At 41.2% G+C, this 22,990-nt stretch overlaps 2 protein-coding genes across 4 annotated transcripts in view; both read left to right on the forward strand.

Moving 5' to 3' along the window:
• ambra1a (autophagy/beclin-1 regulator 1a) overlaps positions 1–7,188 on the forward strand; it is a 72,855-nt gene extending 65,667 nt beyond the window's left edge. For all 3 annotated transcript variants that reach the window (XM_048973070.1, XM_048973071.1, XM_048973072.1), the window contains exon 19: positions 1,337–7,188. In XM_048973070.1, the coding sequence (XP_048829027.1) occupies positions 1,337–1,860 (524 nt within the window). In that variant the 3' untranslated portion in view covers positions 1,861–7,188. The remainder of the gene's footprint in view (positions 1–1,336) is intronic.
• Positions 7,189–21,386: 14,198 nt separating this feature from the next.
• LOC125706407 (muscarinic acetylcholine receptor M4-like) overlaps positions 21,387–22,990 on the forward strand; it is a 29,745-nt gene continuing 28,141 nt past the window's right edge. The window contains exon 1 of the mRNA XM_048973096.1: positions 21,387–21,639. Within this exon, the coding sequence (XP_048829053.1) occupies positions 21,588–21,639 (52 nt within the window). The 5' untranslated portion in view covers positions 21,387–21,587. The remainder of the gene's footprint in view (positions 21,640–22,990) is intronic.

Genomic DNA, 22,990 nt, shown 5'->3' on the forward strand with positions numbered 1-22,990 from the left:
TCTTGTATATCTGCATCATGTCCCCCCCTTAGTCTTCTTTCCTCGAGGCTGAACAGATTCAGCTCAGCTAACCTCTCTTCATAAGACATTCCTTATTCTTGTAGCCCTACATTGAACCCTTTCTAAGGTAGCAATGTCCTTTTTAAGATAAGATGACCAAACCTGCACACAATATTCTAGGTGGGGTCTTAACAAGGAATTGTATAATCGTAGCATCACCTCCCTTGACTTAAACTCCACACACCTAGAGATGTAACCCAAAATCCTATTGGCCTTTTTTTATTGCTTCCCCAAAGTGGTGAGAGTGGGGCATTTGGTACCCCACTATGAATGCCGGGCCACTGTGACACTGTGCCTCCAGTAACTACCTGCTGCTTCCTGTCTTTTTACCAGTTTTCAGTGCAAGCTGCTACAGTTGCTAAAATCCCTCCTGCTTCGAGCTAAAGTAGGCGCTGTTTGTGGGGGACAACATTAAAGGCCTTCTGGAAATCTAAGTAGATCACATCGTAGACCTTTTTGTGATAAATTTCTCTTATAGCTTCCTGAAAGAATTCAAGTAAATTAGTTAAACAGGATCTACCTCTCCTAAATCCATGTTGGCTATCCCTCAATATTGCAAGTTATCCCTCAGTTATGCAAGTTAAACTAATCGACCTATAGTTTTCTGGATTACTTCTATCCCCTATTTTTATGGGTATTATGTTAGTATGCTTCCAATCAGAAGGTACCATTCGAGCAGATAAGCATTTATAAAATAGTAAAGTTAATGGTCAGCAAATGATATGCCTAATCTCTCTTAAAACTACAGGTAAGATGCCATCAGGGTGATTTATTTATTTTGAGCTTAGCAAAGGTTTGTAGCACATCAGCTTCAGTTGTACATATATTAGTCATAGACAGTGCTAGATGAAAACTCGTGCACACAGTCTACTGGGCAGATTAACAGTATGGTACAGAAAATTTTTTCTCACGTTGTCGCGACCCCTAAACTGTGTTAACCTTATTATTATTGTTGTTTTATTACGATAGTCAGGATGTCAAGGAAGTATTGATCCATAGCAGGTGGAAAGATCATCCACAGTTCAGTGACTAAGTAAAAGAATTACCTAATGATGTCCATAGAACATTTTGAAAACTTAATAGAAACGCCTTCAATGTAAGTAACATGGGTGTCTCAGCCCTCTAGAGCCATTCAAAAGGGCAAAAATACGTCAGAGTAGTAGGTCAACTAAATATCATGAAAATGTCCTGGAGAAATGGGTGGGGTGGGGTAGGGGGTTGCTATTGACGTATAGCTCCTCTGAGTGTCTTCATCACTCTTCCTCTGCCCGGCCAGGTGAGGGCACCGAGTACAGTGCCAGCGAGTACGGCACAGGCGAAGATGCCCTGTCCAGGATCCGCCGGCTCATCGCAGAGGGTGGCATGACAGCTGTGGTCCAGAGAGAGCAGAGCACCACCATGGCATCCATGGGGGGCTTTGGCAACAACATCATCGTCAGCCATCGCATCCACCGTGGCTCGCAGACCGGCACTGAGCCCACTGGTGGAGGCCGTCTCGAGGACGGAGCCTCTGCCATGCCACCAGGTCAGGGGCCCTTACGTGTGCTCTCCCAGGCCTTGCGCTTGACTCACGGGCCCCCTAGCCGTGATAGCCGCTCTCCAGAGCGCTTTCCCCAGCTCACCCCCACCTTTGGCCCTGAAGCTTCAAGGGGCGAGGTGCGGGGGTCCCTTGGTACTGACAATGTCTTTGAGAGCAGTCCAGAGCTTCGCCCGTCTCCCTCTGCCTTCTCCACCGACGGCTCCTCCCCCAGCAACGACCGCAGCATTGGCAGTTACCCCGACGTGCCACATGGCAGGTAGAATGACATGCAGTACTAATAGTGCCCAAGAAATCAGAAAGGCACACCAGTTCATAGGGTACAGGCTGCCCCTCGCCTCCACCGGGGTTGTGGAGGGACTTGCACTAAAGACTGGCTGGCAGTGTTACGCAGGAATATTCTGGCAGGTGATGTCCGCTCCTCCATCAGCCTTATTTGTTTACGTAGAGGTGCTGAATTTCCTTTTCTTGCCCCCCCCCCCCCCCCCCCCAAAAAAAAGTTTAAAAAATGGACAGAAGTCCACTACCACTCCTCCATCTGTTCTTTTTCGAGCACTAGGGTATTTATTCAGGTTTACTTACATTGCACTTAATCGTAGAGTTTGACTGTCACCCAACTGAGAACAAGAACCTTGTACTACAGTCATTCCAACTTAGCTTGTACTTGAATTGTCCTGTTATTGCGGTACCAGTACTGGGTTTGTCTGTTCATTCATGTGGGCTTGAAGAATCCCCATCCAAAGTGCCATGAGTATGTCACCACCATATTCAAGTGTTATGCAGTCAGTGCCATGTTGATGCATACTTTTGTGTTTTACTTTTCTTGTTTTTGACAAATCTAATAATGCCAGCCTATCAGCTGTGATGTGACATGTTCCTTGGAGTGTAGGAGGAAAAAAGAAAATCCCCTCATTGTATAGTTTAAATCTACTGGCAGGATCTGGCTTTTTTTTTGCTGCCCACTGTTATCCCATTTGATAGGAGGAGCATTGGGCATTTGAGTGAGCCATTACTGAAGAGTCTGCTTCAATCCCCATTTATTGCTGTGAATTTTGAGGGTGTAAACTAACAGGCCCATGTTGACAGTGACAACTAATTTGTGTTGGTCATTCATTTCAGTCTCTTTCTCTGATATTGTATTGCACATTTTACAGATGATCACTGTCTGTGCAATAACAAAATCTATTCATTATTCAAAGGAAAAAACAATCTGTCAGGACGTGGATTAAATCACCGTCATTCCTGTCCTTTGCACTAGTACTTTTTATGGACCACTGGTCCTTTAGTGAAGGTTGGTATCAGGAATCAGCCTGCTCTGCTCTGTACTCTTTTTTTTCCACTCATCCGTGTTCGGCAGAGGTCTAGTTGCAGATGGTCAGTGTCTTGGCCGCTGGTCCTTAACCAAAAACGTTATGACATAGACTGGGCCCCAGATACAAGGTTGTTACCACTAGAACTTAGCAAAGGACTCAGGGTTTTCAGAAGTGTTCCATAGATAGGGGGTCCTGTCCTTCAGCCAAGAAGCACTGAAGAAGCCACAGGTGAGGCAGTGTGTATATGCCTGTGTGAGTGTGTGTGTGGTCTGGAAACGTGTTTCTGAACAGCAGCTTAACGTAGCATCTGAACCTTAGCCCTGGTCGGGGATTTGTTAGGGCTGAAGGATAGCTATGGTCTACATGAAAACTGTCTATGACGAGATAAAGAATCCTTGTTGAACCATACGTCAAGTAAAACTTGAACCGATCAGCTTTCGCTGTAACAGACCACCGTTCAGCCAAACGATAGATGGAGGTGGTCGCGACGTGTAGTGGGACTCTTCCTCAGGCTGCCTCTCTCCAGAGGAAGCCTGGTAAGCTTTGGCTCCTAATCTCATGCAGAGTCCAGTTACCCCAACAACCCCGTCCTCCCACCTTCCCCAACTACCTGGTGTAGCCAGGCTCTGTTACCTCATCCCTTCAACAAGGACCACAAACTTGAAAATCCCTTTGGTCATTTCCAGAACAAAATGTGATGCACTGATTAGAGATGTGAAACTTCTGACACCAGTGAGTATGCTACAATGGCATGTAACACCATAATTTTAATACTATAATTATTTTTAAAGGACATGTATGTTCAGCTGTCCATTGCAGAAGCACATCATTTTACATGACAGAAAGTGACACAGATCTGTTGCAGTGTCTGTTTCCGTTTGGTTGTTGTGCTGGTTGTTGTACCATAAAAAATAATGTACTGCGAATTGTGCAATTTCTGCTTCTGGGCATTGCAGAAGACTGAGTGAGCCACCACTGGTGGGTTGGGTGAGGACTCAAGCAGACAGCATCCCGTAGGCTGTTTCGGGCACATGAAATGGTAGCCTTTCCTGAACAGAGAAGCTTAAAGGTTAGTCCGGGGGAACAGAAGGCTTCGTAACTCAACATGGTGGCATATGGGCTGTGACCAAGGGGCATCCCTTTGGTGTGACTGGTCATGTGTACCAAGCACTCTCCCAGTTGTTGTTTAGATGGTTGTCGCTGTATTTGTTTTTCCTTTAATGCTGTAAGCCCCTTCCCATACATTATCTAATTTTTCTAGTTGCCAGAACCCCCCCACCCCTAGCTAAAAGGGTACACTTTGTACATAACCTACTTGTGCATGTCAACACAAACACAAAGGAAAGCTGTCTTATCAAGCGGGTGGTTTTTTATAACTGCCAGAATGAACTGTAACATTTGTTCACTACAAATACTGTATCTTTCATTAAATTTTTCCCCCTTCATTTGTTTGGAGAGAGGGTATAAGACAATGGGAGGAGATGGAAGTGGGGAAATGTGTTCTTGACCAGTGACCAATACTCAACGTGAAACTCTTGTACTGTAGAACTTGAGTAGGATAGTCGAGTACTAACTTGAAGATGTTTATTACCTGGAAAAATATTGTGTGTATGTAATGCCTATATCAGGACTGAAATTCAGTATCTGGGTATCTCCAATGCATGACTTAAAAATCACATACAAAAAAAAATCAGCAGACTTGGAAATTAGCGTGTTTGTAAAAAAAAAAAATACAAAATTTATTAGGAATTCTTGGTAAACGTTCCGCTGGCAGGTTTAAAATTCCATGTGAATCCTGATTTGAAATGCCCGTGGGACCATCCGTAAATCGAGGCGTGATACCCCAGGCCTATCTTTAACAGTGCCTGAATTTTAAAAAGTTTCCTCCAAAGGGTCTTAGCCAGCAATGGGCATTTCTATTCTTGGGGCTTAAAAACAGCAGTACAACCAGTCTCCCTGGGTGCAGTTGCATTGTGCCTTGAGAATGGCGTGCAGATGACGGACATGCTGAAAAACCCCATTGATACAGGCTCAAACTGATAATGTATGATAACTGGTATGTCTTCAAATTAATTTTTGGGCTATATTTGAAGTTGAATGTATGTTCATATACCATTGTCAGGATACTATTGTCTTTAATTTCTGTTTAAAAATTAGCAGTGATTCAAAATGTCTGTGCTTTTATATTTTTTATTTGCTTTGTGTTTTTTCTTTTGTCTTCACTGAGCATTAAAGCTCAGTAACTGACAATCTCTGTCTGGGAAAAGTATATTTAACCCCCGTTGTGCTTCAGAGAACAGGCATGGAATGAATGCAGTGACAGCCCCTTGTATTTATTTCTTGTTACCCCTTCCCTGTGTAAATAAACAAAGGTTTTAAAAAGAGTAATAAATTCATCTTTGCTGAAGTGTAACAGGAATTTGCCATCTGTTTACCAAGTTACATTAAGATGGCAGCAGGTCACTGTGATTATGTACAGCTTGCTTTGATGATGATATCCAAGCCACTTGTTGATACTGCCCTGTTAGCATAATATGATTTGGTAATCACTGCTAATTTCCAAAACCTTGTCTATATGATTTGATTTTTTTTTTTTATTATTTTGAACAGCTGAAGTTATGGCTTGAAATTGAATTCATTGTTACTGTCGGAATAGCAGGAATGTGGGTCGTCATTCTCTGAGGTTTCTTCCAGTGGTTCAAGAAACCAAAGAAGAATGATTCTCCTGACACTGCTTGTGAGTACTGAGGCCACTCACAGTGGGGATCACAAATTTGTGTTGGTACTCTAGTTCATGGAAATGAGTGGGATTGAGGCCTTTAGTGTGTGTGTGTGTGGTGAGGGGGGCATATATCGGAGTGAGTATACAATGTAGTTGAAAAGAGAACAAGAATTTTTTACACACTCTCCTGTGATCATGTTTCGTTTGCTAGTCTTGTGTAAAGCTCTGTTCGGTCAATGAGTTGCGTTTCTTAATGGTCTACTAATGTCAGTCCTACATACTTGGAAGTTCACTCCCACCTGACAGCATTTTTAACTATTTTGGCCTTCCTAGCCTTAAATGTCTTTTAATTTAAACGTTTTTGTTTGGAGAACGTAATCCTTGAAAAAGCATACCTCTTTGATTTTATTATGGAGAACATGTTTACGAGTCACTAATCAAACCATACAAATGGGATACAGACCAGGTTGCTTCCAATTTCCAAGTTCTGCCAACATGAAAAGTTTCAAAACAAAACAAAAGCAAGGACAAGTTGCTTCTGCATTTTAATGTGTTAAACTGAGGTCCTAAATCTCTCTAAACGAAAGAGACATAGCATTGTCTTATGTCATTTATTTAAATGTTTCTTTTCTTGTTCATCTGTCATTTTACATGATTTGCCTTGAATTAACCTGCAGGTAATTAGACTGTGGCTATGCTTTGTTGCTAAATTGGATTTTTAATTTCATTGTGGTCTGATGGTGATTGGAGGAAGGCAAATAAATGGAGTCCCTGTCGTTTTGTCAGTCTGTTATGTTGAGAAAATTTCAGCTTTTTTTGGATTATTAACACACGTTGCTAATTGTCTTGAATCCATCTCCCTTTGTTGGCATTAATTACCTATGTAACCAATCAACAAATAGCGTTTTTTGCTGATTGTCAGTAGAGTCAATATCTTAAGTATTACACACACATTTTCATCCTTCTGCTAATGTTTTCAGTTGTGTCCTTTTAGCATGGTATGTGCAAATTAAAAATTTTCATTTTTTGTTCGTTTCATAATTAGATTTGCACAACACTCAACTTGAACATGTTTTTAGCTAGGCTTTTGCTAACCACTTTTTATTATGACGGAGCATGTTACTAGGCTTTTGAATCTTGCAGCCACACACAATTGCTTGTCTAGATTATGTCTAGACAACACAATTGCTTGTCTAGATCATGTGCAGCCACACACAATTGCTTGTCTAGATCATGTCAGATATAATCTGTTTTTTTGAAATGAGTGGAAATAAAGGCAGACAAGCTGTCATTCAGCTGTTTCTCTACATGCATTTTTTTCTATAAGGCATTCTGTCCATGACAGGTTTTAAATATCTTCTTGTGCATGTAACCTGCTGACTGTATTTGTAGTTTTTTTTTTTTTTCTTTTGAAGGAAAATGTGACTTAAGGGTGTTTGTACTGTCTATTTTAGAAGTAAAATGGAGATTAATAAAGTGCTGTGGAAACACCAAAGATCCTATATGATAATGGTTATGAATAATGGAAAAAAATTAAAGAAATGGAAACCCTTAAAGCCTTTTATTTTTTCCTCCTTTCTCCCCGTCCTGCAAAACAAATCAGTAAGTTTTGTCTAAAAATATGAGAAATTAGTTACAGAAATAACCGTTTTTAAAATATATGAAGCTTTGTATATCCGTGATTAATTGTACATTTCCTCCCAGTAGATTTCCAGGGCTCAGACATTACTCCATCTTAGGCTTTTCAAAATTATCTTTGTTGTAGAAAGTCAGTGGGTTTTTTGACTTCCCTGCTTGGACGAATTGTATTCGAGATGTTCTTCAGAGATAACTGGCAGTGTTGCTTTGTGATCTTGCCGGAGAGTAAAACGTGCCTGAACTGCCTTAGTGGTATCTATGGATTACCCATGATTCCACAAACCTTCAGATTAGTGATACATGTAAAATGCCTTGATTGCTGGTTCCAGCCTTGTGCTGGGCCTATGGAACCCAGCTGCTGCTGGATCCGTAATCAACTGTGCAGCAGTGTTAATCCACAGAGTGGGAAGCTGAGGACAGGCTGGCACCCTCCGGCACTGTTGGCATGACTAGCATCTCCAAAGCCTGGCCACTGGGAATGATTAGGTTCCCCATTTTGGCTAGGAGAAATGCTGCTGGTTGGACTGCCTGTCTCGCCAGGTTAGGAATATGTTTCTGTGTGCTGAAGGCCATGGTTGATGGTAGTCGCATTACCATTGGAACCTTAACCTCAGCTACTTTGGATTTCCTCACTTCTGTATTTCTTTGGGTAAAATCATCTGCTTTAACTAAATGTAATCCACGCTATTCACTTCAGGTTAGTGAAGCGCTTCCCTTGCATGGATGCTTCCTTGGCTAGACGAAATAAAGTTTATATTTAATAATGAACTAATATTTAATCATACCATTTTAAAGAGATTCAGAAATCTTCAGGGAAAAGGCCTTGAATGTCATCTCCATTTCAACATTTAGGTACCACCTGTGAAAGATGTGTAGTTATCGGGCTCGGGGTCTCTGTAGTGCCCTAACCAGGAGCATAGGAATCAGGGGGGATTGGGTGTGTACCCCAAAATTAAATTTGGCTTTACTTGTCTGCCCTCTAAATAGGCCTTTGCCTTTGTATTAATCAGTTGTGCCTACACCACCCCATATCAAAGTCTCTCCTACACAATTGGCCCCAACACATTGCTTAGCAGCACTGCCACTGATAAACTGCAAGTTCGTTACACTTGAATGATCTCCATTGAGCTTCATTGTTACTTTTATTGCTGTTAAAGGTGCAGGTTGAATAAGCACTTTCATTGTCTAATGTGTGTTTTGTAATTGACTGATCCACAGCCTAGTAGGGAGTTGTGTTACTATGGCAGGGAAGCCCAGTTTAGTCTATAATGGGCCGTCACATGGATATGAACCCGTTTGCTGAATGGGAAAATTCCCTAATCAGGGAAATTTGCTGAGGAGATAGAGCTGGGCGATAGAAACAATATATGAATTTAATATTGTAAAACATTTAAACAATAAGAAAATGAGAAACTTCAGTGAGGAACATTGCTTGATCAACCTCACAGAAGCTAACACCATTTTAACCAATCGTGGTCTTCTGATGAACAGACAACCTACATCCATCAAACACACAGCGAGGTTCATTGAGTTAGCTACTCTTCTGTTAATATCCGAGTCCAGATGTCAACCAAACTTGTCAATAAACTTTTTTTTTTCATATTAAAATAGATGCCTTATTCAGCTGCCTGTTTAAAAGCATTTTATTTAACACTTACCAGTTTAAAAGCATTTAGTTGTGCTATTGTCACTGCAGTTTATGTCCCTCTGGATGCTGACACGGGTCTGGAGCTTGTGGATCTCCTCTGTTTCTTAAATGGACTCTTATTATGAGTGATGATATACTATATGGACAAAAGTATTGGGACACCTGGCCATTACACCTACTTGAAGTTTTACGATATCCCATTCTAAATTGATAAGCATCAATATGGAGTTGGTCCCCCCTTTTGTAGCTACAACAGCTACCACTCTTCTGGGAAGGCTTTCCATAAGACTTTGGAATGTGTCTGTTGGAAATTTTGCCCATTCATCCAGAAGATTATTTGAGGTCAGGCATTGATGTTGGATGTGAAAGCCTGGCTCGCAATCTCCATTCTAGTTCATCCCAAACATGTTAGATGGGTTTGAGGTCAGGGATCTGTGTGGGCCAGTTAAGTTCTTCCACAACAAACTCACACAACCATGTCTTTATGGACCTTGCTTTGTGCACTGGGGTACATTCATGTTAGAGCAGAAAAGGGTGTTTCCCAAGCTATTCCCAGAAAATTGGAAGCATATAATTGTTCAAAATGTCTTGCTGTGCTGAAGCATTAAAAGTTCCCTTCACTGGGACCTAGCCCAACCCCTGAAAAACAACCCCATACCATTATCCCCTCTCCACCCAACTTTACACTGATATTCCAATATTCCAGTTATACAAATATTGCAATATAAATGTTCTTTCATTTTATGGTCTATGAACAACGTGGATGTAATCACTGATCCATGCTTAACTTGCACTTACCCATGAGTTTTGTGAATTCTGTTGCAGTTTTTGAGCCATTTTGATGATCCCTAAATGTAACTTCCCTGGCAGGCTGCAAAGACCAACCACCCCCACATGCGCACACACACACACACACAAGTAGCAATCATCAGGGTGGTTTGACTTGCCACCTTGGTGTGATCACAGAGAATGGGGGGGGGGTGAGGGTGGATGGGATGTGTTCATGGGAACAGCTTGCCTGCTAGCAATGTCTCAAATGTTTCAGGAATCTACATTTGCTTCTCCTCAAAGGATGCAGGAAGTCTGTTCCTATTCCTCAGCGCAGAGAACAAAGGCCCCTTCTGTCTCTGTGCTTCTCTGCAGATTCTGTTTCAGGACTGTATACAACAGGAACACAGCTACAAAAAAATTCATCCACTTTGCTTTTGTGTAGAGAAAGAATGGCATTTGGTGGCAGAAGGTCACCACTGCTGAAACCTCAGATCTGTCATGTTAGGCTTTGCTCTTCTGAAATGTCACCTTGAGCGTTGCTGCGCCTGTCACATCTGTAGCAATTCTTCCAGAATAACTCTCAGGTGGTAAACCCAGACTCTACTCCCCGTCTAGAGCAGGTCATATCACTTGTGTGTCTCCCAGCTGTGTAAACCCACCACCTTGGCTTTTCCCCATTGAAGAATATCTGTTTGCAGTATTTTTATGATCATATAAAATGTTCTGCTCGGCTGTCAGAATTCATAAGTTTGTAAGTTCCTTTGCATGATGTTACCCTGAATTAAAAAAGAAATCATTGCATAGTGATAAAGGCTGTTTTACAGAACTTGAGTGGAAAGTGTACAAATGATATTCATAAGCAAAAAATGCATGATGTATAATATTTTCCATTACAAGTAGTTCTCTTGCTTGGGATTTTTATATTCTGGTAAAACCTCGTTTGTCCCTTTTAGTTTTCTGAAAACAGCAATACCTGGGGCCTCATGTATAAACGGTGCGTATGCACGAAAATGTTGCGTACGTCCGTTTCCACGCTCACGTCGAGACCGCTACGCACATTCTCACGGCAACTCCACACATGGTGTACGCACGTTTCTGCTCGGTTTTTTAAACGGACGGCTCCCAGTGGCAAGTCATTGCTACTGTGGTTTCCCTTTTTAAACTTACAATTATGACGCTGACTTTATCCAATACACCGACATTAATTTTATGTTGTTTACAAATGTAACGCCCTTCTAACGCCCCTGCATTAATGTTCTGGCTATATGACCAGCCTCAACCTATGATTCGTTCATTCTCAGAAACAGTAGTGCGCTCGCGCTGACATCGGCATCCCCCTCACCCGATAAAGTGGGAAACCAGGGATTCCGCTCCCTCCACCTGTGCTGTTAAGACTCTCACGGTGAGCGGCCACTCGTTTTTTCACGGCGACTTTAATGTCCGACCACTTCTTTTTATTTTCGGCCACCATGCGAATAGATAAAAACACTTTTAACTGACTCCGCCACGTCCTGCCGCTCCGTCAACTTTAGTGCTGATGCCACTACTTAAACCACCAAATAATATCACTTTTCTCGATTTCTGTTAACATGACCTCCACTTCGCACTCACTGAAATACTTATTTTTCCCACGTGGTTTATCAATTGTTGTTTAAGAAAAACAGAACAAATCGGGTATTTATACAGATTTACATATGCAAATATACATAATTATGGGTGGGTCGCGGGGGGGGGGGGGTGGGGTGGCTGTGGGCTCGTTCACGTACGTAAAATTTCGCGCTCATTGGGATTTATAAAAGGAATATGCGTCGATATGTGTTTTATGCATCTGGATTTTCTTCTTGCTAAGCACATTCCTAGTTTTGTCCGTACACCATGTTTTAGTGTGAATTTTAAGCATGTCGTTATATATGAGGCCCCTGGTTTTTATACCCGGGATGGTCTTCACCCTACCTGGAGAGAATCATTAATATATATATATAGCCTATGTTTGGGATGCTGATTCGGTCTCGGTCTTTAAATCTCGACTGAAGACCCATAACTTCAGTTTAGCTTACCCGCAATCTAACACAACATAACTATGGCTGTTGGTGCAACTGTACATGTCATTTTTATCTACCATGCTCATTCATTTATGTGTAAATTCATGTTCTGACCATCCATGCTCTTTACCTTCTCATACGTCCGGATGGTGCCCTGGGTGGGTCTTGGTTCAGTCCCACGGAGGAGTAACATTGTGAACTATATCATTGTGGGTGCAGCCTTCATGGCCACCCAACACAGCCCAGCGTGGAGAAAAGACTTATTGATGGACTTTGGCCACCCTTCACAGGCCAACATGGACAACAGACTCATTGATGGACATTGTCTTCATTCTTAATCGCAGCTTATACCTACCTTTTAGCAAGCATGTCCACTCTTTTCTGTTTTCAGTGGTGTTAGTATACCCAGGGGGGTTGGGCAGCCAATTGACCTTGGAGGTTTTTTTTCTCCTTATTTGGGAGTTTTTGGTTCCTTTCCTCTGTTGTCTTCTGGCTTTCTTTATTTAATTTCTTTCCTTCCTTTTCCCCATTCTGTATCTCTCTAATGATGTTTTATGTATCACAACACATCCATGTAAAGCGCTTTGGGACAACTCTGTTGTCAAAGGGTCTATATAATAATAAATTGAATTGAATTTTATGTTTTGCTAGACTGAATTTATGAGGAAAAACTAAAAATAATGGTTGCAGTTTAGAGCTTTCTGTGTGTCATTTTACTTGCCTTTTCTCTTATGTGCAACAATATGAAATGCAAAATTGTACATTCACTGCAGAATGGAGAGAAAAAATGTCAACAGAGGCCTCAAATTTTAGAGGACTCTCTGGAAGTAGATTGAAGAGAGTTAGTATTAAGTCATTTTTCACATAACGGGGCTGCATTATTTAATAAGATTAGATAAGATAAGATTAATTTTTAAAAATATAGCCATTAACTCATGGCTATGGTCGTCCTTAAGCCAATTTTGGTAATTGCCAAGGGCCCCTGCCTTCAATTACAGGCTGATCAACATTACACCTAACCTCCACAGTCCCCCCCTGCAGTTGGTAGCTCCACAGGAGTCACCAATGGTAAAGGGAGCTATCAGGAGACCTTCTGAGCTTGGTTATGTGTGTCTCCAGAGGCCAGGTGGAATGAGGCTTTAGCAGTTGTGGTAGCAAAAATTAGAGTATGGGAAGAATTCAGTGAGGCCTCTAAGAGATTCGGGCAAACTGTCGGGAGGCTCACGAGAGGGGCGCCGAGCTTTGACCATGCTGCGAATGGAATGCTATAGATCTCGACTGGGAGCATAGCTGAGCAGTGGAAGGAGCACTTCCAGGACCCCTTGAATCCCACTGACACCTTCCTTGAGGAACTTGGAGGAGTACTCGCCCAACACTAGGGATGAGGATACTGAAGTAGTCAAAAAACTCTTATGTGGTAAGTCTTCAGGGGTGGATGAGATTTGACCTGAGTTCCTAAAAGTCTGGACTAACTAACCTCTTGAACATTGCATGGAGGTTGGAGACAGTGCCCTTGGACATTAAGAGTCCCCTTTAAGAAAGGTCCATCCATTGGAAGATCCTCACAAGGATACTGAAGGGTTCATGAGAGTTTGCTCATCCAGTGTACATGTGTTTTTTGGACTTGGAAAAGGAATAGTTCCATGTCACTAGAGGAATCCTGTGGAGGAGATGCTTCAAGAGTATACTGCCAGGCTTCCTGTATAAACTGAGTGAGAGTTTGGTTCAAATTGCCAGCTGTAAGTCAAACTCCTTTCCAGCAAGTGCTGGACTCTGACAGGACTACCCTTTGTGATCAATCCTATTTATAATTTTTATGGGCAGAATTTCTAGACACAGTCAAGGGATAGAGTTTTGTGACAGCAGGATTACATCTTTGCTTTTTAAAGATGATGTAGTCCTGCTGGCCACAGGAACTCTGACCTCCAGCGTACACTGGGGCTACATGCAGCCGAACGTAAAGTGGCTGGGATGAAGATCAGCACCTCTAAGTCGAAGGCCATGGTTCTCAACTGAAAAAGGGTGGATTGCCCACTCCAGGTTGGGGATGATTTATTGCCTCAAGCGGAGGAATTTAAGTATCTTAGGGTCTTGTTTACAAGGACGGGAAGAATGGAGCAGGAGTTTGACAGGTAGATTGGTGCAGAATCCGCTATACCGGTCTGTATTAGGCTGTCGTGGTGAACTGAGTTGGAAGGTGAAGTTTTCGAATTACCACCCCAAGTAGCACAAATGAGCTTTCTTTGCAGGATGTCTGGGCTCAGCTTCAAAGATAGGATGGGGAGCTGTGATATTTCAAGGAGCTCAAAGTAGAGCCGCTGCTCCTCCACATAGAAAGGAGGCAGGTGATTTAGGTATCTGTCTAGGGTGGCTCCTGGAGGCCTCCCTAGGGAAGTGCCTCAATCATGTCTGACTAGAAGGAGAACCAGGGGCAGACCCAGGACATTCTGGAGAGATCGCATCCTTTAGCTGGCCTGGGAACATGTAGCAATTCCAGGGAAGAAGCTGCAGGAAGTGGCTGGGGAGACGTAAGTCTGGGCATCTCAGCTTAGATTGCTGCTATCCACATCTTGGCCCCAGATGGGTGGTGGAAGATGGATGCATGGATAGCTATGTTAATCATTCAAAGATGTTAAGAGTCTGTCAATACACAGAACCCACAACACATTTAATAAACTAACCCAAGGTTTTCTGTGAGTTTAGTGAAATATGAAATAAAGAAGCTAAATTGCATTGCTGAATTACTAAGCATAAGTGTAGTTAATTTGTGGATTTTGAAGTAGACTCTGAACTGATTTGTTCATTGTACTCTGTGAAGTTGTGTTGGAATCGGAGGCTGTTGCCTGGATTACCCCCTATAATACATATGGGATTATATGAATGCTGTAGTTTTCTCATTTCAGGCTTTGAATTGAAGAGCTTGATCTCATATGAGTTTTAATACTGAAAACAGACATTTTACAGGATCATTCAATTGTTATTTTTCTTCTGTGCATTTGCAGTTTCAGTTGTTTCAATATAATGTATCCATCCACCCCTCTCTCTATCTTCCAAATGCTTGTTCTGGTCAAGGCTCCAGGCAGCGTAGGGCACAAGGCTCACCTAGGGCACCATGTGGGCTTTGTCATGCATAATCGTTAGGTGCTTTCCCACCAAAGTTCAGGTACCTAGTTTCTAGTTCCAGGTATTCTGGGCCATCTCAACCACAGTTGTGTGTCACTTTCCCATCGCGCAATAGGAATTGTGACCATTATGCTAAGTAACCATGGGAGATGCAAAAAGCTTATAGGTTAATCTTCATATGTTATTTCATACGAAACTACAGTGCCACCCCAAAACAATGGAGGATGAAAAGGTCATTTTGTTTGTTTTTTGTTATTTGTTGGTAGGATCCAAAAATATGGAACAAATCATGTCCTATATTCATAACGAGATACATCTTTTTATTTTATTTATATGGCCTGAGACATGTTTATAACTATTCAATAATTATTCAATCTGGCCAGCAAATTGATCTTTTGTTTCCCACAGAATAAAAATTATGTAACATTATAACATTATATATGCAACTAATAAACGCTGCCAAGTTTCATTGCTGGCGTCGGAGATATTATACAAAAGTATCTTGGTTCTTGGTTGAATTTTCTGAAGCAGAAACATGGAGATGCAAGCAGAAAAGATACTTATTAATGCATTTAATGTAATGAAGATACAAAAATAGGCACCTTCCCTCAGAAGAAACATTTTTTCTGAACCCGAACTTTTTTCATGAACCAGGAACTTCTGTTGCATACTCACTGGAGGAACCCAGTCAAATTGTAGTTCCTCAACATCTTTTTTTAGTCCTTACTCCGGACTAGGTACATTTCAGTTGACCACTGTAGGATCACACATGTACGTACGACAGAGCTGAGATTCCAGGTGGCCTACCCTGGTACGAGAGGTAGTCACTGGCCTAGGCACCGAAGGGGGGTTTTGTGACCCCACACACACACACACACACACACACACACACACATAACAAGGGAGGCCAGCATTTCAACTTTTATGGCCCAAAGATTTAGGGACCTACGGACAGCAGAGTGGACCTACAGGATAGGGGTCCCTCAGCTTGGCACGCAACCCCGCCCCCGTCCATCCTGCCTTACATACCACAGACTCACCCAACACCCTAAAGAGTTTCTTTTAGGTTTGTCTTTTGTATACCCTGTATATTTCTTTACTCATGATTACTAGTCTCAATATCCAGTTAGGTTATGTTTATGTGTGTCCTTAGACAATCTTAGTGTTGTATGCCACCCTTATAACCATGTTTCATAGAGTATAACCTATTTTACCCGTCACACTTGAACACTTACATTAATTTGAATAACTAAATATGTATAGCTACCACTGCATGGTTATACCAGAAGAATCTTGAAGATTAAATAGTGTAACCTGGTATCTTAGTGTGTCCTAGCTATCAGAGGTTCTTTGTTTAACAACCCCCCTCTCTCAACAGCCATGAGGGGAACTATGCTACCAATCATTTACATTACCTGGTGATGCAGCTTGCTGGATGAGCATTCTAATGCAGGTTACTAAGCGATACTGGTAATTAGTGAATGCCATTTAAGTCTCACATTAACAGACTCACAGGGATTCCGCAATTGAGTTTGGAGGACCCAACCATTCGGCATAAAAATTAGTTAATAATCATCATTAAATAATAATTAATTAAAATGTAATTAATTTCAGTACATATAGGTGGTTAAAAAGCTCCTCGGTGGCCGGGCCCCGGGGGTGTATGAGATTCGCCCGGAGTTCCTCAAAGCTCTGGATGTTGCGGGGCTGTCTTAGTTGACACGCATCTGCGGTATTGCGTGAAAAACGGGGGCGGTGCCTCTGGATTAGCAGACCGGGGTGGTGGTCCCCCTCTTCAAGAAGGGGAACCGGAGGGTATGTTCAAACTTTAGGGGGATCACGCTACTCAGCCTCCCTGATAAGGTCTATTCAGGGGTGCTGGAGAGGAGGGTCCGTCGGATAGTCGAATCTCAGATTCAGGAGGAGCAGTGTGGTTTTCACCCTGGCTGTGGAACAGTGGACCAGCTATATTCTCCCGGCTGGGTCCTGGAGGGTGCGTGGGAGTTTGCCGAACCAGTCTACATGTGTTTTGTGGACTTGGAGAAGGTATTCGACTGTGTCCCTCGGGGAGTCCTGTGGGGAGTGCTCCTGGAGTATGGGGTGCTGGGCTGCCTTATAAAGGCTGTTCGGTCCCTGTACAACCAGTGCCAGAGCTTGGTCCGCATTGTTAGCAGTAAGTGGGACTCGTTCCCGGTGAGGGTTGGACTCTGCCAGGGCTGCCCTTTGTCACCGATTCTGTTCATAACTTTAATGGACAGAATTTCTAGGCGCAGCCAGGGTGTTGAGGGTGTCCGGTTTGGTGACCTCAGGATTAGGTCTCTGCTTTTTGCAGACAATGTGGTTCTGTTGGCCTCATCGGACCGTGACCTTCGGCTCTCACTGGAGCAGTTCGCAGCCGAGTGTGAAGCGGCTGGAATGAAAATCAGCACCTCCAAATCCGAGACCATGGTCCTAGGCCGGAAAAAGGTAGAGTGTTCTCTCCGGGTTGGTGAAGAGGTCCTTCCCCAAAAGGAGGAGTTTAAGTATCTCGGGGTCTTATTCACGAGTGAGGGAAGGATGGAGTGGGAGATCGACAGGTGGATCGGTGTGGCGTCAGCAGTGATGCAGGCGCTGCATTGGTCTGTCATGGTGAAGAAGGAGCTGAGCTAAAAGCCAAAGCTCTCGATTTGCCAGTCGATCTACATTCCTACCCTCACCTATGGTCATGAGCTATGGGTAGTGACTGAAAGAATGAGATCGTGAGTACAAGCGGCTAAAATGAGTTGGCTGGGCTCTCCCTTAGAGATAGGGTGAGGAGTTTGGTCATTTGGGAGAGAGTAGAGCCGCTGCTCCTTCGCATTGAGAGGAGCCAGATGAGGTGGCTCGGGCATCTACTTGTGGATGCCTCCTGGGAACGCCTCTGCATTCTTCCGGAGGAGCTGGATGAAGTGGCCGGGGAGAGGGTAGTCTGGGTTTCCCTGCTGAGACTGCTTCCCCCATGACCCAACCTCGGATAAGTGGAAGATGATGGATGGATGGATGGATGGATGGATGGATGATTTTCATGCAGGTCATTTATAGTACACGTGTTTATAGTACATGTGTTCAGATTCATTGGAAAAATCCCCTTGTCTGTCTGTGTTTAGCATTTATAATATCAGTCTCCAAACCTACATAATATGTCCATTTCAGTAAGAAGATGCAGTTGGTTTTCTACACATCCAGGCATTGGCCTTCTGACTCAGCATGTCTGTTCAGACTCATTGTTCTGTTCATCTAAAGCTGGTTGTCACTATGGGCCTCAGAAACAAACTGCCTCTCTGACACTAATGAGGGCTGGTAAAATAGGCAGGTAATCTAATCAAATATGGTGCCAGAGCAATCTCATCTCAGGCTTTGTGCTCTGCTCAGCAGCAGAGTATCAGGCAAGGCCCTTAGGCTTAATGTTGATAGGTACAATTAATATGGTTATGGTCTAATTATTTGTGCACAGTGTCATTTTAAAATACATCAGAGTCTTTGCTTGCCCTGAAATATTTGAGAGTCCTGTGCTTATGCTATACTAAATAACTGAGTTTTATATGCAGCTGCCCTTCTTCATGCTTCTGAAAACAAAATGGCTTGAGGCTCATCAAACTAATTAGCATTGTTTGACAAGGAATTTACTGTATTATATGTATATTAGCTGAATATGTGGAGTTTGCAGGTGTTGAGAGTATACAGTCGAGCTGAAATATAGGATTGGATGAGTTTGACTGGTATTCAGCACAGAACTTAAAGGAATTCTGACAGCTCAATACAACAAAATATACTTCTGGACTTACATCATTTAGTACCATTTAGACCCAATAACGTATTAATTTCATTTTTGAGAGCTTTTTTTCCCATTTAATTTTTTTATATCATTTAAAGAATGCAGTTTATTAATTCTATAAATATTGCTATACTGTTTGATTATATCAGAAAATCCTGTCAAATAACTAGCCAAAAATACATGAACTATTATTTGTGCAATTTCTACCTAATCATTTAGTTTAATGTAGTCATACATTATTTAAAAGGACAATCACTAATCCACACAGTCCTATAAATTTGTAAACAATGTCAATGGAACAATGGAATAGTTATTCCTTTTCACAAATAAATGCCAATTTAATTTCTGTAGTTAGGCACAGTGGGTCATAATATGATTAGTAATCATGTAGAACACCAGCTGAAGACTACCCTAGGTGTTATTATGGCCAGAGCTGAGCCACCGTATAGGCAGCACAGGCGATCACTTGGGGCGCCATCTGATTAATGGTCACAAAAAAATGTGAATTTAAAAATCAGAAGAAAAAGATGGGATGGAATGGAAAAAAGAAGAAAACGTCTGGATGCGTTCCTGGATGTTACAGTTACAGTGCCTATACAAAGTCATCATACCCTTTTTAAATATCAAATCAAAACCTATTCTCAAAAACCTTTTACCAGCTTTATTTGCAAATGTTGCCTTATAACATCAAACTATTTGAAAGGAAAGCCAACAGCTCAGAAATTTAATTAAATGAAATGAAAAACCAGAATGACAAGGTTGGGAAAAGTCATCAATCGCATGATTTAATACTTAGTAGAGCTACCTTTTGCTGTAAATATAACCATCAGTCTTTTGGATATGTCTCTACCAGCTTTGCACACCTAGATTGGGGATTGTTTTCCCATTCTTCCTTGCACAATTGTTTAAATTCATTCAAATTACATGATGAATGGCAATGGACCGCTCTCACAGATTTTTTGTTGGATTTACCATCTTGCTCATTTGACCTCCTCTGCTGGCCCCTGGAGGGCTCCCCATTTGAGTATAGTTCCTCCCAAGCTTTCTTCCTTCTCTGGAGTTTTTCCTTGCCACTGTCACCTCTGGCTTGCTCACTGGGGGTCTGGGCAAGATTGCTGTAAAGCGCTTTGAGACGTAATGTTGTGAAAATGTGCCAATACAAATTAAATTGAATTGATCTGAACTGAACATGTGGTCTATGTCTGGTCAGGATATATAGCCCTGTTTCTTGTAAAACAATATTAAATTGTGTGCAAACATTTGTTTGCATTATAATCTATATTACTTTTATTTGTTGGCCAAAACATCCTCACCCAGATTCAAAATCATTAGTTAGCATCAACCCGATTTCCTTCTTCTAACAGCCTATTCTTCTAATAGTTGGCCTACCTCAGTAGTCATATATTAATCTTTTTGTAAATTGCATCTTCGAACCGTTCCACAAAAAATATATCCATCCCTTTAGAACTCGTGATATGTAAACCAACAATTACCGGTTTGTTGTGAAAAATCAAATCATGAGCTATACACACATTGATTATTAAATGATAATTTCTATTTTAACCCAACATCCAATTGCAGGGTATCACCTACTTCATGTTTGATACTCCCTAGGGTGGGATCCTGGTCGTTATGGACAATGGGTTGATGTGTTTTCTAGCATCCTGCTTTCTATGGAAATAGTTATAAACGTTAGTGCTTTAGTATTTTTACATCATCCCAAATTTATGGTTAATATTCTGGATATTTTATCTTGTTGCATAAGAAACAAACTGAACTTACAGTACATGTTATATATTTGTAGCTTTTGCTATGAGACAATATTTGCAGGATTAATCAGCTTGGGAAAAAACGAGAAACTAGACTCCTACTGGGAGGTACTGGGATTAGTTAAGTGATGCCTTAGACAGGAGATCTATAGCCCCCTTTTAATCCTCATAAACATATTAAGATGTCATATCAATTCATTAGTTAATTTCCATATAAAAACCAACTCCTTGTGTATATCTATGTGATGTCAGCTTCTTCCAGCTTTGCAGTTAGTCGTAAATGAAAACACGTTAGTCCCATACTCAGGTTATGAGGTGCAAGAATTGTATTTTTAGGAAATGCATGCGTAAGATGCTCAAATTTGAATGGTGTATCGATTTAATCAGTTTAATATTTCTTCGAAAAATACTGTTATCCATAAATATTCACTAGCAGTTGGTTTTCTTATGCCTTTTTCCGCCCTACAATAGCAGTTACTGTCATTTACTGCGTATGTTCGGTACAGCACTGGTGCTTCTGAAATCATCCTCCCGGCCAGCTTTTTGGTGATTTCTGCCTTGTTTTTTTTCCCACAGCATAACATAACTAAATTCACAGACAACGTTATTAAGACAGTTCATCTGCCAGAAATATTTAAATGTGTCGACTACAACATCGAACAACTACTACAGCCTACTATTTGTTCTATATTGCACTTAATTAAATTCGGTCAATTTTATGTGTTAAAAGCGATTGTCAAAACTACCCCTCGAAAAATACCCTCTACCATACATGAGGCAAAAGTAATTAAAAGGTTTAAAATAAACATATCCTACTTACACTGAATATTGAGACAATAGTGTAATTGGGATGAGGATTTGATACGAGCTATAAAGGATCATCGGTGATTGGTTGAAGTAATATGACATCACGTGCCGTTACCCCACGTTGCCCGTAAACTGTTCAAAGAAATGAAAAATCTGTGGCTTGGCGAGGAGGACTACATCTGGCTCAGACTGACTTGCCTTCTTCTTAAAAGAAGTTGGTACTTCGTTCAAGGGGTTATCTGTCACTTGTATTTGAGATTGTTACTGACCAGATCATAATTATTCACTTTAAAACACCAGGGGAAATTTTTAGGATAGGATTTTGAAAGCAGCTACTTCTTGGTTAATCGACTAAAAATGCAGCATGAGTGATAACAACACAGAAACCTACTGGATTTCACCTTGGAACTTAAATGGTAAGTTATTTCAGATGTTTTTTCTAATATGCTATGGATACAAGTAGCATACAATTATGATTCTGTATTGCACTCACATTTAGTAGTGAATATTATGAAGATACATTATCTCACTTAGACATAAATATGTGGTAAGAAAATCAGGTTTTTATATTAATTTACACCGCGCGAAAGAACTAAAACTGCATAATCGTGATGTCTCTGGAAGGTTATAAATTATACTTCGGTCAGTTTAAACTGCTTTCATTTATGGACGGTACGGTGATTTATTTTTGCAATGAGTTAAGCATGCTGCCAGCTGTCAAAGAGAAATTGTTGTCGTGTAAGTCCTGCTATTACAATAAACTCGCGGGGTTCGTTTCTTCTAAATGATACGAACCGTCATTTATTGGTTAATTGTGAAGGCTATTTTGAATTTGATGTCTGCGAAATCATATTTACCTTCTTAATACAGAGTAATTATGCAGATATAGTGTAAGTTTCACTACTTTTATCATGACTAAAATTGGTCAGATGTATACAATTTAATAAATGAGCTGCCTGTAATCCTAAATCATTTTGCTGACATACAAACACTGGTGTATGGAAAATTATGAAAATTTAACACCTATCAGACACCATGACTTCTCCAGCGACTTGAGATTTTTACAGGGAATTGACATTTGTGTATTTATCACATGAATATAAGGTAATAAAACGGACAGCGTCCGTGTTTACTGAATTTTATTGGTTCTTTCAAAATACAGTACAGCTGTTTCAAATGCTTTTCAAATTACAGTACTGTACAAATGTGCCCTGGAGAGGTAAAGTGGGCTATCCCACATTTGTGACCCCCTACCCCCTTTTTATTGAATATTTTCAATTGGATAAGTTGTTATTATCTAAGTCATACCTCTGTGCTACCTATGATATATATATATATATATATATATATATATATATATATATATATATATATCAATTGTAGGGTTTAGGCACACTGATCTTTTGAAAAAATTTAAACTTTGGAGCTCATTTTCTCAAAACTTGGTTTTTGTGGGATAGCCCACTTTACCTCTCAAGGGCACAAATTAGCCTACTGAACTGTGTACAATTCAAGGCCTATGCTATAATACCGTGAAATATTGTACATAAAATATAGCTTATTTCACTGCTGCATCCCGTTGGCTGGTTTTTAGCAGTCTATCATAAGCTTGAATGAGTCTTTATTTGTAATTGAGAAAACTATTTTCTGTGCATGCAGCATTAGTCTCAGGTACCACTCAGAAGTTGATCACTATAACCGTGATCACTAAAAACAGTTTGCACTGTATTCTGATTTCTAACATTCAAATTACGTTCTCTCTGCTGT

The sequence above is a fragment of the Brienomyrus brachyistius genome, chromosome 13, assembly GCF_023856365.1.
Source record: "Brienomyrus brachyistius isolate T26 chromosome 13, BBRACH_0.4, whole genome shotgun sequence".
In the NCBI taxonomy this organism is placed as follows: domain Eukaryota; kingdom Metazoa; phylum Chordata; class Actinopteri; order Osteoglossiformes; family Mormyridae; genus Brienomyrus; species Brienomyrus brachyistius.